Source organism: Engystomops pustulosus, chromosome 5 (genome assembly GCF_040894005.1).
Source record: "Engystomops pustulosus chromosome 5, aEngPut4.maternal, whole genome shotgun sequence".
Classification (NCBI taxonomy): domain Eukaryota; kingdom Metazoa; phylum Chordata; class Amphibia; order Anura; family Leptodactylidae; genus Engystomops; species Engystomops pustulosus.
Genome location: NC_092415.1, coordinates 207,268,798 through 207,284,830, shown reverse-complemented (window position 1 = coordinate 207,284,830; position 16,033 = coordinate 207,268,798). Strand labels below are relative to the sequence as shown.

At 49.8% G+C, this 16,033-nt stretch overlaps 1 protein-coding gene across 4 annotated transcripts in view; it reads left to right on the top strand.

Moving 5' to 3' along the window:
* The window catches only part of MINDY4 (MINDY lysine 48 deubiquitinase 4), a 119,227-nt gene that overhangs the window by 35,449 nt on the left and 67,745 nt on the right, over positions 1-16,033 (top strand). For all 4 annotated transcript variants that reach the window (XM_072154440.1, XM_072154443.1, XM_072154442.1 and 1 more), the window contains exons 12-13: positions 7,281-7,346; positions 7,877-7,944. In XM_072154440.1, the coding sequence (XP_072010541.1) occupies positions 7,281-7,346; positions 7,877-7,944 (134 nt within the window). The remainder of the gene's footprint in view (positions 1-7,280; positions 7,347-7,876; positions 7,945-16,033) is intronic.

The window sequence follows — 16,033 nt, the reverse complement described above, 5'->3', positions numbered from 1 at the left end:
GGAGGACAGGACACTACATGGGATGTGTGTGATGTCCTATATACCAGGAGGACGGGACACTATATGGGATGTGTGTGATGCCCCATCTACCAGGAGGACAGGACACTATATGGGATGTGTGTGATGTCCTATATACCAGGAGGACGGGACACTATATGGGATGTGTGTGATGTCCTATATACCAGGAGGACGGGACACTATATGGGATGTGTGTGATGCCCTATATACCAGGAGGACAGGACACTATACGGGATGTGTGTGATGTCCTATATACCAGGAGGACGGGACACTATATGGGATGTGTGTGATGCCCCATCTACCAGGAGGACAGGACACTATATGGGATGTGTGTGATGTCCTATATACCAGGAGGACAGGACACTATATGGGATGTGTGTGATGTCCTATATATCAGGAGGACAGGACACTATATGGGATGTGTGTGATGTCCTATATACCAGGAGGACAGGACACTATATGGGATGTGTGTGATGTCCTATATACCAGGAGGACAGGACACTATATGGGATGTGTGTGATGTCCTATATACCAGGAGGACAGGACACTATATGGGATGTGTGTGATGTCCTATATACCAGGAGCACAGGACACTATATGGGATGTGTGTGATGTCCTATATACCAGGAGGACAGGACACTATATGGGATGTGTGTGATGTCCTATATACCAGGAGGACAGGACACTATATGGGATGTGTGTGATGCCCTATATACCAGGAGGACAGGACACTATATGGGATGTGTGTGATGTCCTATATACCAGGAGGACAGGACACTATATGGGATGTGTGTGATGTCCTATATACCAGGAGGACAGGACACTATATGGGATGTGTGTGATGCCCCACCTACCAGGAGGACAGGACACTATATGGGATGTGTGTGATGTCCTATATACCAGGAGCACAGGACACTATATGGGATGTGTGTGATGTCCTATATTCCAGGAGGACAGGACACTATATGGGATGTGTGTGATGTCCTATATACCAGGAGGACAGGACACTATATGGGATGTGTGTGATGTCCTATATACCAGGAGGACAGGACACTATATGGGATGTGTGTAATGTCCTATATACCAGGAGGACGGGACACTATATGGGATGTGTGTGATGTCCTATATACCAGGAGGACAGGACACTATATGGGATGTGTGTGATGTCCTATATACCAGGAGGACAGGACACTATATGGGATGTGTGTGATGTCCTATATACCAGGAGCACAGGACACTATATGGGATGTGTGTGATGTCCTATATACCAGGAGGACGGGACACTATATGGGATGTGTGTGATGTCCCATCTACCAGGAGGACAGGACACTATATGGGATGTATGTGATGTCCTATATACCAGGAGGACAGGACACTATATGGGATGTGTGTGATGTCCTATATACCAGGAGGACAGGACACTATATGGGATGTGTGTGATGTCCTATATACCAGGAGGACAGGACACTATATGGGATGTGTGTGATGTCCTATATACCAGGAGGACGGGACACTATATGGGATGTGTGTGATGTCCTATATACCAGGAGGACGGGACACTATATGGGATGTGTGTGATGTCCTATATACCAGGAGGACAGGACACTATATGGGATGTGTGTGATGTCCTATATACCAGGAGGACGGGACACTATATGGGATGTGTGTGATGTCCTATATACCAGGAGGACAGGACACTATATGGGATGTGTGTGATGTCCTATATACCAGGAGGACAGGACACTATATGGGATGTGTGTGATGTCCTATATACCAGGAGGACGGGACACTATATGGGATGTGTGTGATGTCCTATATACCAGGAGGACAGGACACTATATGGGATGTGTGTGATGTCCTATATACCAGGAGGACAGGACACTATATGGGATGTGTGTGATGTCCTATATACCAGGAGGACAGGACACTATATGGGATGTGTGTGATGTCCTATATACCAGGAGGACAGGACACTATATGGGATGTGTGTGATGTCCTATATACCAGGAGGACAGGACACTATATGGGATGTGTGTGATGTCCTATATACCAGGAGGACAGGACACTATATGGGATGTGTGTGATGTCCTATATACCAGGAGGACAGGACACTATATGGGATGTGTGTGATGTCCTATATACCAGGAGGACAGGACACTATATGGGATGTGTGTGATGTCCTATATACCAGGAGGACAGGACACTATATGGGATGTGTGTGATGTCCTATATACCAGGAGGACAGGACACTATATGGGATGTGTGTGATATCCTATATACCAGGAGGACAGGACACTATATGGGATGTGTGTGATGTCCTATATACCAGGAGGACAGGACACTATATGGGATGTGTGTGATGTCCTATATACCAGGAGGACAGGACACTATATGGGATGTGTGTGATGTCCTATATACCAGGAGGACAGGACACTATATGGGATGTGTGTGATGTCCTATATACCAGGAGCACAGGACACTATATGGGATGTGTGTAATGTCCTATATACCAGGAGGACAGGACACTATATGGGATGTATGTGATGTCCTATATACCAGGAGGACAGGACACTATATGGGATGTGTGTGATGTCCTATATACCAGGAGCACAGGACACTATATGGGATGTGTGTGATGTCCTATATAGCAGGAGGACAGGACACTATATGGGATGTGTGTGATGTCCTATATACCAGGAGCACAGGACACTATATGGGATGTGTGTGATGTCCTATATACCAGGAGGACAGGACACTATATGGGATGTGTGTGATGTCCTATATACCAGGAGGACAGGACACTATATGGGATGTGTGTGATGTCCTATATACCAGGAGGACGGGACACTATATGGGATGTGTGTGATGTCCTATATACCAGGAGCACAGGACACTATATGGGATGTGTGTGATGTCCTATATACCAGGAGGACAGGACACTATATGGGATGTGTGTGATGTCCTATATACCAGGAGGACAGGACACTATATGGGATGTGTGTGATGTCCTATATACCAGGAGGACAGGACACTATATGGGATGTGTGTGATGTCCTATATACCAGGAGGACAGGACACTATATGGGATGTGTGTGATGTCCTATATATCAGGAGGACAGGACACTATATGGGATGTGTGTGATGTCCTATATACCAGGAGGACAGGACACTATATGGGATGTGTGTGATATCCTATATACCAGGAGGACAGGACACTATATGGGATGTGTGTGATGTCCTATATACCAGGAGGACAGGACACTATATGGGATGTGTGTGATGTCCTATATACCAGGAGGACAGGACACTATATGGGATGTGTGTGATGCCCCACCTACCAGGAGGACAGGACACTATATGGGATGTGTGTGATGTCCTATATACCAGGAGGACAGGACACTTTATGGGATGTGTGTGATGTCCTATATACCAGGAGGACAGGACACTATATGGGATGTGTGTGATGTCCTATATACCAGGAGGACGGGACACTATATGGGATGTGTGTGATGTCCTATATACCAGGAGGACAGGACACTATATGGGATGTGTGTGATGTCCTATATACCAGGAGCACAGGACACTATATGGGATGTGTGTGATGTCCTATATACCAGGAGGACGGGACACTTTATGGGATGTGTGTGATGTCCTATATACCAGGAGGACAGGACACTATATGGGATGTGTGTGATGTCCTATATACCAGGAGGACAGGACACTATATGGGATGTGTGTGATGTCCTATATACCAGGAGGACGGGACACTATATGGGATGTGTGTGATGTCCTATATACCAGGAGGACAGGACACTATATGGGATGTGTGTGATGCCAGGTGGATAGGACTTTGCCTCTCTGCCTGTAATTAAATTTTTCCAGCATTTAACACTTTTTCACCTTTATAAGACATCTATACAGCATCCTAAATACTATTTTTCTGATTCAGAATCCAAAACCCCTACAAATCATTGTAGATGAGTCTTTTTGCCACCACCAGGGGGCGCTCGTACAGGAGTGTATAAATGGTATACACTAAGCTCCCCCTAGTGGTGGCTGCAGGTAGCCCTAGTAATTACATAGAGAGTTCACATGTTCCCAGCATTGACACTTTTAGCCCAGTTCTCTCCACTGTTAGTGTCTGATACATCAGGGACCGCGCTGAGGACCAGACTACACCCTCAGACATCGCAGCAGGAGGCCTCCACTATCAACCCGCAAATATTATCTATTATTATGCGTCTTATTGTTCTGTCCCAAAGGGCTTAATCCAAGTGGAAAAATATCACTTTGTGATTGATGGGGGGGGGGGGGTCCCTGGCTCCGCTCTGATTACAAGGCAGGGGTCCCCAGTGCTACCTGATGTGCATGCGGCCTGAGGCTACAGTCATCTCCGGTTGATTAATCTAGCCACGAGCTTTGCTTTACTAATTCTCTATATATCCTCAGGCTGGATATGGAAAATAATGTACCATTCCCTTTAATTGGGTTATAACATGACCCCCTGCCCAGTTTAGGGATTATGTGGTCAGACTAGCAAGTCACAGAGGAGGGAGCGAGACCCTCATTCCCATGGGGAGGAAGGTCTGTGCTAGCTTCTGTGTGATATACACGGTGCCACATCTCTCCAGTGATATTCCGGCACAGGGGCACTTGGTGATCTCCCCCTTTCAGTCCAGGCTGAGCCCCCCCTTCCCGCACATAGTAGCGGAGCCCGAGGCTCCCGGCATCTGATTGTAAGCTCCTCCGGGCACCGGACCAACGTCTCTTTGTTCATCCTGTGTAAAACTTGCAGGGAGGTTGGCAAAACAGTGGGACCAGCAAACAACATCTGAATATTTATTAACCAGGACGCGGGGGGCTGCCCTCTGACCCCTCCTGTGTCATCAGAAATATTCCTAAATAAGACAAAATTAAATGATGGAAAAGTACAAGAAATGAGGAGCGACCTGTCCGGTCCTCCTGCCCCTCCGACCACAGAAGCCGTAACACTACATCCTCTAATAGATGCACATAAATATACTGTATATCTACATCACTCCAAATATCAGCCAATCACATCACAGCTTTTATATTTGTAGTGCAGATCACTAGTTGAGAGCCGTGATCCGATTGGTTGCTTCAAGTTAATCCTTAAGGAACCTGAAAATATATATATTGATGTGCTATTATCTGATCTGTTGCTCAGTGTCAACCCCCCCACGATCACATATTGATGATTGTTGCAATAATACAACAACTTCGGACAACAGGGTCTCCCCCTCTCAAGAGTCGGAACATCTTTGCATCACGTGACTAGTGACTGAAGAGATCTGGACCCCTCAGTCTCACAGTGGATGGATGTTTTCAGTAAAAAAGCATGAATCCACCCCCCCCCTAGTCACATGATATAGTGCAGCTCCGCCTCCAGACCACATGGCCCGGAGCTTTGCTTGGTTCTTCAGACCAGATGAATATTTTTTAACCATATTTCAACCAGTAATGGCAAATCGAGGACGTTTATAACTGACTTTTTTTATTCCCTGGATGACCCCTTAAATTTGTAACCCCCTCTAGTGGCAAGGCGTGGTCTAATCCCCCGGGACTCCACCTCCTCTCATCACTGAGAGCAAATCATATTGCAGAGAGAAATAACGTGAAGTGTCACCATTTTCGATCTTGTGATTGTAAGTCCAGTGATTGGTTGTAGGAACATCACCACTTCCTGTACAGCCAGGATCGGAAGTGGAGGGGACAGTAGTCGAGCCTATAAGCCTCGCCTCATGATAAATCAGGAACACCAACTCATAGTCAGGCACCGTGACTGTGGTAATCTTCTTATATTTGTTATCCATGTTATCCTTCTTCTCTCTAAGGTCAACCGAAAATTATGCTAATGACCCAGAAGGGCTATGGGGAGGTGGCGTGTTACCAGAGCCCCTCTGTCTGGTAGCTTCACAGGCTGTTACACTGCGCAGAAGCACTTCCTCCCGCTGTGTAAGATTACGTCAGGGGGAGGGGAAGACAGTGTAACAGCCTGTGAGGGGCTCTGGTAACACCTCCCAGAGCCCTTATGACTCATTTTCATAATTATAAAAGTTGATTTTAGAAGGAAGGAGGCCATGGATGACAAATATAAGAAGATTCCCACAGCCCCGGTGCCCGGATCTATGAGTAATGTCCCTGGATTATCAGGATGGGTTTCCTCTAATCCATGTACGGATGACTGTAGCTTCAGTAATCTTCATTGCCCAGTGATGACTCTCTGTATTGTTTATTAGGGGCCAGGCACCGGCATGACCTCTGCCCCCATGTGGTCAGGAGGGGTAATGGAGCCCAGGTCATGTGCACCTTGTAGTAAGTTGAGAAAATTGTTGACGTACCGTGTTAGCCAGGAAAAATCAAAAATCTGATGTAAATACTTTTGTGTAAAAACTACAAAAGTGCTTAAGGAATGATACCTTTATTGGCTAACCAGAAAAATTATATTTGGTGCAAGCTTTCAGGGCACACAGGCCCCTTCTTCAGGCATGGATACAAATGAAGCACTGAGAGAAAAACACAATATTTGAGGGATGTTACAACAAGATAATTAGTACATATGGTGAGACTCAATTAAGATAAGCTGGGGCAATAAAACTAGAGGTTATGTTACACAGAGAAGGGTGATGGGCAGGGGGTGGGGGGCTAGGATGGCAGGGGTCTGGAGTTAGTCTCTTGTGGGGATTGAAGTGAGTCCATGTAATGAGCCATAAACCCAGGTGCAATATTGAGGCCTTGTGTCAGTGACTGGAAGGTCATCATCAGTTTGAACTCCCAGGTTTTCCTTTCTCTGCTGTCCTTAAAGTCACCTTTCAGTATTAGGACCTTTAAATCCTTCTCGCTGTGGCCTGGTCCAGAAAAGTGTTTTCCCACAGGTGTGTCCATCCCCTCACTTATGGTGTGTCTGTGAGAATTCACCCCACCCCCTGCCCATCACCCTTCTCTGTGTAACATAACCTCCAGTTTTATTGCCCCAGCTTATCTTAATTGAGTCTCACCATATGTACTAATTATCTTGTTGTAACATCCCTCAAATATTGTGTTTTTCTCTCAGTGCTTCATTTGTATCCATGCCTGAAGAAGGGGCCTGTGTGCCCTGAAAGCTTGCACCAAATATAATTTTTCTGGTTAGCCAATAAAGGTATCATTCCTTAAGCACTTTTGTAGTTTTTACACAAAAGTATTTACATCAGATTTTTGATTTTCACCTTGTAGTAATGCATGTTCCTCCTCTTCCTCAGCTCATCCTGTTCGGCTTCAGAAGACATGAAGATCTGGAGACCTTCCTGCAGCAGAACATCAATCAGGTGAAGACTCGGCTCGGTGACAATATGAGGCCATTAGCATCGTGTGGGGAGGGAAGGAGAATCAATCACAAGGGACATGGGGTCATAGGTCAACGGGGAACGAGTAAATACAAGAATATCAGGATACTGCAAGGATTTAGGGACTGTAAAGGGTAAAAATATTTGTATCCACTCCATGATATGAGACCGGTGCCGATCCAAAATCCAACACCCCCACAAATCACATGATGCACAGAGAATGGGGCAGGAAGCAGGTTTGTAACTTTTTGTTGTTAGAGAATTTTCCACAATCCTAAATTCTCATTCATATGTGTCTCCGTGGTTACAGACTACAAACAAACCTTGAATGTAGTCTGATCCAGTAGTCATTGCTCCGTCCGTGGGCATCTGCAGCCCCAGCTCTTGTTATCCAACACCGGAGGGGCGACCCCCACTGACCCAATGACCTATGAATAGGACCCATTGTGACCAGACTAGCACCAGGACCGCATACAGGATGACCTCACGTTCTGTGTTCTTCTGTTTCCCAGTTTGAGCGCGGGCCCTTTGGATGCATCTTGCTGACGGTCTCCATCGTCTTCTCCAGGACACTTGAACTGTAAGTAGTAGTAGTATACGCTATATACCTTGTCCACATGCTATAAATGCTTCCATAACACCAATGTCACGCTGTGTTGTGTTACTAATCAGCTTTAGTCCTCCTGCTTTATACTCCAGTCACATCCAGAGCTGCAGTAACAATCCTCTGAGAGATAAAGCGGTCAGCTCTCTCCTGGCCTGTGGATTTGCTACAATGTATCAGTCCTAGTAAAAAGGAGACACATCGTAATCTAGACGAGATACCATTGTAACACTCCCTCATCTGGAAATTTCCTTTAAAGGGAACCCGTCATCAGTTACAGTACAAACTGCAGATGTGTTATGTATTGTCCTTGGAGAGATGTGTAACCTTTGTGTGTGTTGTTAGTAGCAGCAGGACTGTTAGGGCCCCTTTCAGCATATGGGCTTACTGTGCCGCAGCTGGAAATAAGTCCCTTACCAATCCTATAGCGAGGGCTAATCCCGGCTATGGGCGAGGATACCCCTTTAACAGCAGTGACCCTGTAGCATTGGGTAGGAGGCCCCGCAGTGTGTAGCATTGGGTAGGAGGCCCCGCGGTGTGTAGCATTGGGTAGGAGGCCCCACGGTGTGTAGCATTGGGTAGGAGACCCCGCGGTGTGTAGCATTGGGTAGGAGGCCCCGCGGTGTGTAGCATTGGGTAGGAGGCCCCGCGGTGTGTAGCATTGGGTAGGAGGCCCCGCGGTGTGTAGCATTGGGTAGGAGGCCCCGCGGTGTGTAGCATTGGGTAGGAGGCCCCGCGGTGTATAGCATTGGGTAGGAGGCCCCCCAGTGTGTAGCATTGGGTAGGAGGCCCCGCGGTGTATAGCATTGGGTAGGAGGCCCCCCAGTGTGTAGCATTGGGTAGGAGGCCCCCCAGTGTGTAGCATTGGGTAGGAGGCCCCGCGGTGTGTAGCATTGGGTAGGAGACCCCGCGGTGTGTAGCATTGGGTAGGAGGCCCCGCAGTGTGTAGCATTGGGTAGGAGGCCCCGCAGTGTGTAGCATTGGGTAGGAGGCCCCGCAGTGTGTAGCATTGGGTAGGAGGCCCCGCGGTGTGTAGCATTGGGTAGGAGGCCCCGTGGTGTGTAGCATTGGGTAGGAGGCCCCGCAGTGTGTAGCATTGGGTAGGAGGCCCCGCAGTGTGTAGCATTGGGTAGGAGGCCCCGCGGTGTATAGCATTGGGTAGGAGGCCCCCCAGTGTGTAGCATTGGGTAGGAGGCCCCGCGGTGTGTAGCATTGGGTAGGAGACCCCGCGGTGTGTAGCATTGGGTAGGAGACCCCGCGGTGTGTAGCATTGGGTAGGAGGCCCCGCAGTGTGTAGCATTGGGTAGGAGGCCCCGCGGTGTGTAGCATTGGGTAGGAGACCCCGCAGTGTGTAGCATTGGGTAGGAGGCCCCGCAGTGTGTAGCATTGGGTAGGAGGCCCCGCGGTGTATAGCATTGGGTAGGAGGCCCCCCAGTGTGTAGCATTGGGTAGGAGGCCCCGCGGTGTGTAGCATTGGGTAGGAGACCCCGCGGTGTGTAGCATTGGGTAGGAGGCCCCGCGGTGTGTAGCATTGGGTAGGAGGCCCCGCGGTGTGTAGCATTGGGTAGGAGGCCCCGCAGTGTGTAGCATTGGGTAGGAGGCCCCGCAGTGTGTAGCATTGGGTAGGAGGCCCCGTGGTGTGAGTGCCTGTTACATTTGGCCGGGGTGGTGTTTGTGCTCGCTCAGGATGGCAGATAAGTGTGATCCTATGTGCGAGCCTCTGACCTGTGGAGATCTCTGCACCCGGGGAGGATCCGCTACGACTATTGTGCGCAGGACGTGTTTACATAACTGACATACTTCTGGCATCACATGAAAAGTCAGGGAAGGACGATCGCATTTTGCCTGGATTTTTCATTTTTCCACTTGTAAGGGAGGTCTCCGCTGTTTATTGCATCTCCTGCCAGTAATAATCTGCCGTATTAGGATTTCACACAGATCCCACTGACCCTGCCCGTACTATGGAGGAAGAAGGGGATCACATACTGCCCGGCCTCACTACTCACTACTCTGCTGCTGGTGTCCCTGTACATGACATTACTTATCCTGTACTGATCCTGAGTTACATCCTGTATTATACCCCAGAGCTGCACTCACTATTCTGCTGCTGGTGCAGTCACTGTACATACATGACATTACTTATCCTGTACTGATCCTGAGTTACATCCTGTAAATCTTTTATTTTATATATAAAAATGAAAAACATTACAACAATAAACATAAATCAAGCCATAACTTCTGGCAAAACAAAACAATAATAATAATAACAAAACAATAATACAAACTAAAAGAGACTTACGAAAATCTCCTGGCCCAGCCACACACACACCACACAATCAGCATTATAAAACAAAACCTTCACCCAATCCCACCACCTAAATTTTTTTTTTTTTTTTTTTTTATATAATTTTTTATAATAATTTTTTTTTTTTTCCATAAATAACTAAAGAATACACAGCAAAAAAAAAGACAAACAGGAAATAAAAACATTAAATATAACTAACTAAATCCCACGCCCATCACCCTCCCACCCAGACACTGGTCTAACGTCCAAAGTCCGCGCTATATAGTCCAGACCAGTGCCCAGGATCATATTGTCCAAATCCCGTCCACCCCCCTCCCAACCTAACACCCTAACACCAACACCCCAAAACCAACCAAGCTATATACACATTAACTATAACTACATAAATACACACTGTACACAAAATACAAACACATTAAACATATCAACATAACAAACCAACCACATAAAGCCCAGGTTCGGCGCCTGCAAGCCCAACATCACTATAACCTCAGGACACAAAACAAAAATCTACAGTGTCAGCTTCAGCCCAACACCAGGAGAGGAGATGACAGACTAAGGGACACTAAAGGAGAACCCCCTCCAAAGGAGAGAGGCCCTCCCCGTGCCCAGCCTCTCATACTCCAGAGAGCGCACCTTCACCAGGAGGGAGAGGACAGACTAAGGGACACTAAGGAGAGAGGCCCTCCCCGTGCCCAGCCTCTCATACTCCAGAGAGCGCACCTTCACCAGGTCACCCAGAATGTTCCTAACCACCTCATCCACCGGGAGGATTTTATGCTGCGTCGATACTAAACACCGTGCGTTCCACGTGTGGTACCTGACCACTAGACTGACTAGGAATAACGTGCAGCGGTCCCGGCCACCCAGGCCTCTGAATGCTCCATAGGCCCACTCCGCATAGGAGAGACCGGCCAACCCGGGCCAATGGATGGAAGCGCCCACCCGGTTGTACACCTCTGTGTTAAAGGGGCACTGAAGCAGGAAGTGGTCCATGCTCTCCAGCAGGCCACCGCACTCCTCCCGGGGACAACCCCTTTCCTCAGAGCTCCTACACTTCAGATTGTCCCTCACACACAGCTTTCCATGGAAGCAGCGCCAAGTCAAGTCCCAAAACTTCAAGGGGATCCTGATGGAATTCAAAAGACCTAAACCCACCCCCAGATCCCGACTTGGGCAATCCCTGAGGGCCAGAGGCTTCTGGAAATGGGTCAACAGAACCCTTTTGTCAAGGATTTTCCTCGACATGGTCCTGATCTCCCACATTCCCAGACCCCACCGGCGAATTACCTTCAGAACCGGGGTAGCGTAAGCCGGAAGATGCCCATGTGGTGTACGGAGATCCTTCACTTGCCCTCCTGTCTCCCATTCCTGGAAGAAAGGCCGAAACCATCCCCTGCAGGAGTATACCCACGGAGGAGCCCTCTCTTTCCAGAGGTTTGCTACATTGATCTTAAGAAAGGTATTCACTAGGAACACCACAGGGTTGACCATACACAACCCACCTTGTCTCCTCGTGCGGTAAGTAACCTCCCTCTTGATAAGGTTCAGCCTATTCCCCCATAACAGCTGGAAGAACAGACTGTACACTCGAGTCCAGAGGGGTTCTGGCAACATGCACACACTGCCCAGATATATCAGCAATGGGAGCAGGTAAGTTTTAATCAAGTTCACCCTTTCCCTGAGGGTCAAAGACCAACCCTTCCACTGGTCCACCTTCTGGGCGGCGATCTTAAGCCTGCCATCCCAGTTTTGCATGGGGTAATCCCCCTGGCCAAATTCGATGCCGAGAACTTTGGCAGAGTCTTGGGGCCCTGGAAGAGTGTCCGGGAGATCAAAGCCTGGATCCCCCTCTCCCAGCCAGAGACTCTCACACTTATCCCGGTTGATCTTGGACCCAGAAGCCTCTGAGTAGCGGTCAACCTCTGACATCACCCATTGCGCCTCCCCTCTCGAGGACACAAAAACGGTGACATCATCGGCATACGCTACCACCCTTAGAGTGGCTTCCGGTGCCGCCTGGTCCATCCCGACTCCCACCAACGGCCCACGATCAACCCTCCTAAGGAATGGGTCAATCGCGAACACGTATAAGAGTGGGCTCAGAGGACAACCCTGGCGAACACCAGACCCGACCTCAAAAGAGCGGCCAATCCAACCGTTCACAAGCGGGAAACTCTCTGCCCCTGCGTACAAAACCTTTAGCCAATTGACAAACTCCCCCGGCAGGCCATACCTCAGAAGGACAGACCAGAGGTACTCGTGGTCAACCCGATCAAACGCTTTTGCCTGATCCAAGGACAGCAAGTACCCCTTCCAGTTACCAGCCCTGCCCTGCTCCACTGCCTCCCGAACACAAAGCACAGCACTAAATGTACTGCGGCCTGGAACAGAGCAGTGCTGGGTCCCCGAAAGGAGCCGGGGTGCAAACTGCACCAGCCGATTAAACAGCACCTTTGCCAAAACCTTTCTGTCCGTATTGAGAAGCGCTATGGGACGCCAGTTCTCAATACGAGATCGGTCCTTACCCTTTGACAGAATGATCAGGGCAGACCTCCTCATTGACTTCGGCAGAGCGCCCGAGGAAAGACACTCATTGAATACCTCAGTCAAGAGGGGAACCAAGGCGTCCTTAAAGGTCTTATAAAACTCAGATGTTAAGCCATCCGGACCTGGCGATTTCTTGAGGGCGAGCCCTTCAATCGCCCGGCTGACTTCCTCTTCCCTGATCATCTCTGTCAAAACATCAAGAGAGGGGTCTACTCCTGGCTCAGAAACAGTGTCAGCCAGGAAAGCCGACATCACATCCCGATCTAGATCCTTCCTGCCCAAGAGGTGTGAGTAGAAGGATCTGACGACCTCCAGAATCCCTGATCTGGACCTTTTCAGGGATCCCGTACTGTCAACCAGTCCTGTGACAACTTTACCATTCACTGACATCTTGCAGTTTCTGTAAGGGTCGGGCGAGCGGTATTTCCCGTAATCCCTCTCAAAAACCAAAGATGCGTGTCTATCGTACTGACACCTCTTCAGCAAGGATTTCACTCTGGAGATGTCCTCACGACTACCCCCAGTCGAGACGAGATGCTCGAGTTTCCTCCTCAGGCCCTGATAAAGGCGGTACCTGTCCAGGCTCCTGAGGCTCGAGAGCTGGCGGAAGAATCTCGCCACCCTTTTCTTGAGCATCTCCCACCACTCTGACTTACTGCTACAAAGGCCCAGCAATGGTACCTGGCTCTGAAGAAAGTCCTCAAAGGATTGTCTGATCTCCGCTTCCTCCAGGAGAGACGAATTGAGCTTCCAGTAGCCTCTTCCCATCCGGGGGGTCTCTGTAACATTCAGAGAAAACAAAATTAAACAGTGGTCGGAGAACTCCACCTCAACAACGGACACTGCTGAAGAGATGGCTTCCTCCTTTAAATAAAACCTGTCTATTCTAGACCTGCAGCTACCCCTATAATAGGTGAACCCCGCGTGGCCTGGGGTGTGCCGGATGTGGACATCCACCAGGCGAGCCTCACTGGCTATGCTATTAAGAGCGACGCTATCATAAGTCAGCTTGTCTCTGGAACCTCCCCTATCCTGGGACCTCGTGACAGCATTGAAGTCCCCTCCAAAGACCACCTGCCGACTTGTAAAAAGGTAGGGCTTGATCCTCATAAAGAGACACTTCCTGTCCCACTTGGACTGGGGACCATAGATGTTAATTAGGCGAAGTTCTTGTCCCTTCATGAGGACATCCAGGATCAGGCACCTCCCCATTTCTAACTCAATAACTCGTCGGCATTCTACCGGTGCGGTAAAAAGGACCGCCACTCCGCTATACGGCTCGGCCGCAAGAGACCAATAGGAAGGCCCGTGTCTCCATTCCCTCTTAGCTTTAAACACGGCCGCCAAATCTGGCAGCCTGGTCTCCTGCAAAAATAAAATGTCGGCTTCAACACGGCCGAGAAAATCAAAGGCCGCAAATCTAGCCGCATCAGACTTAATGCTGGCGACATTAATGGACGCCAGCGTCAACGGAGTGGGTGCCGCCATCATGAGTGATTGAGTTAGACGGCTTTCTTTTTACCCATCTTACCACCACCCTCGGGAAATGAACACCCCCTTTTTAGACATATTGTGGTGTCCATCTCCCGCACCTCTGATGCTTCAGGGGCAGATCCAGGACCGGCCCCCTCATCCTCGTCTCCAGACTCTGGGCCAGTCTCCCCTCCTGAGGACCCTGACTCCCCAGGGGGAGACTCGGCACCTCCTGCAGGCTCCGCCACCTCTGGCCCTTCACCCTCAGCCCCTCCATCGGCAGGAGGCGCTCCATCCAGGGCCAGGAATCGATTTGAAAGTTCGACCAGCGGGGGGTCGGTTGCACCTTCCTTGGGTACCTTAGTCAGGGAGGGAGAAGATCTTACACCTCCCTTCTTTTTACCCTTTTTCTTCTTTTTGGCGCCACGCTTACGCTTTTCCTCTAGCCACGCCCTATTATCCTCGTCCATACTCTCATAATGGGAGGAGTCTGAGGACGTGGCACCTTCCTCTCTCTCGATCCTCCTGACCTCCTCATCCAGTACATCCTCCCCTGGGGCCTCAGCGACAGGTGTGGTCTCTAGGAGAGCGCCAGAGGTTGTCCCAGCAGCCCGAGACTCCCCCCGCTCTCTCTCCTGTTGACGCTTCTCTAGACGCCTTAGCTGGGCAGGCGTCTTTTTCCTGTCTTTCTTCCCTGGCCCCTCCATTCCTCCACCTCTGCTAGTCCCCTCCCCAGCAGATTCAGCCTCATGGCTTTCATCCGCTGAGGCTGAGCCCGCATTAGCGAAGGAAAGAGGACAACGACTGTACGGGTGACCGAGATCACCACACAGGTTACACCTAATCTGCCCTGTACAGGATGCAGCGAGATGGCCGACACCCCCACACAACGCACACTTCTGCACGGTGTAGTTTGCGCTGAAATGTGTGGGGTCACCGCACCTGTGACACAGCTTAGGCTGCCCCCGGTAGAAGATCAGGATCCGATCCCTCCCCAGGAAGGCTGATGAAGGGATGTGGGCGACTGAGTTACCTGAACGCCTCAACTTCACCATGAAGGTCCAGGCCCCTGACCAGATACCATACTCGTCACGATTTTTCTCGGGTACTCCCAGTACCTCTCCATAACGATTCATCCAGGTCATGATGTCAAAGCAAGATAGTGATTCGTTACGGGTAAGAACGGTCACTTTCTTGAGTTCGCTCTGGCGGGACACTGCTTGCACAGCAAAGTCCCGCCACTCGGGCTCGTTGTATCTCAGCTCATAGTTGGACCAGAAGAGCTCAAGCCCCTCCGGCCGAACAAAGCTGACATCAAACTCAGATGTACCATAGGGATGGATCAAGGCAAAGATGTCAGCCGCCTTGAAGTCCATCTTCAGCAGCAGCTCAACTACCCGTGCCCGAGGGGGACACACATCACTGCCACGCCACCGAAGACGGACCACATTCCTACGGTTAGCACCCGGCCCGGTTGTCGGGAGCGACCATGATGTCTCCCTGCCTCTTTGCTCTCGGAAGGCAGACAGGCCGTGCCTCTCTATCCAAAACGACAAATCAACCTCCTGCCCCGCTACATTGATCGTCCTTTCTCCCTTCTGTAAGGCCTGCAGGAGGCGCCCTTGCAAAAAGCCGTCCCCAGAGCCCAGAGACGAGGATGATGGAACCCTACGTCCCCCAGCAGCGACACTGGCATAGCTCTTAATAGGGGCCGCCACTGGGGGAGCAACCGGACCA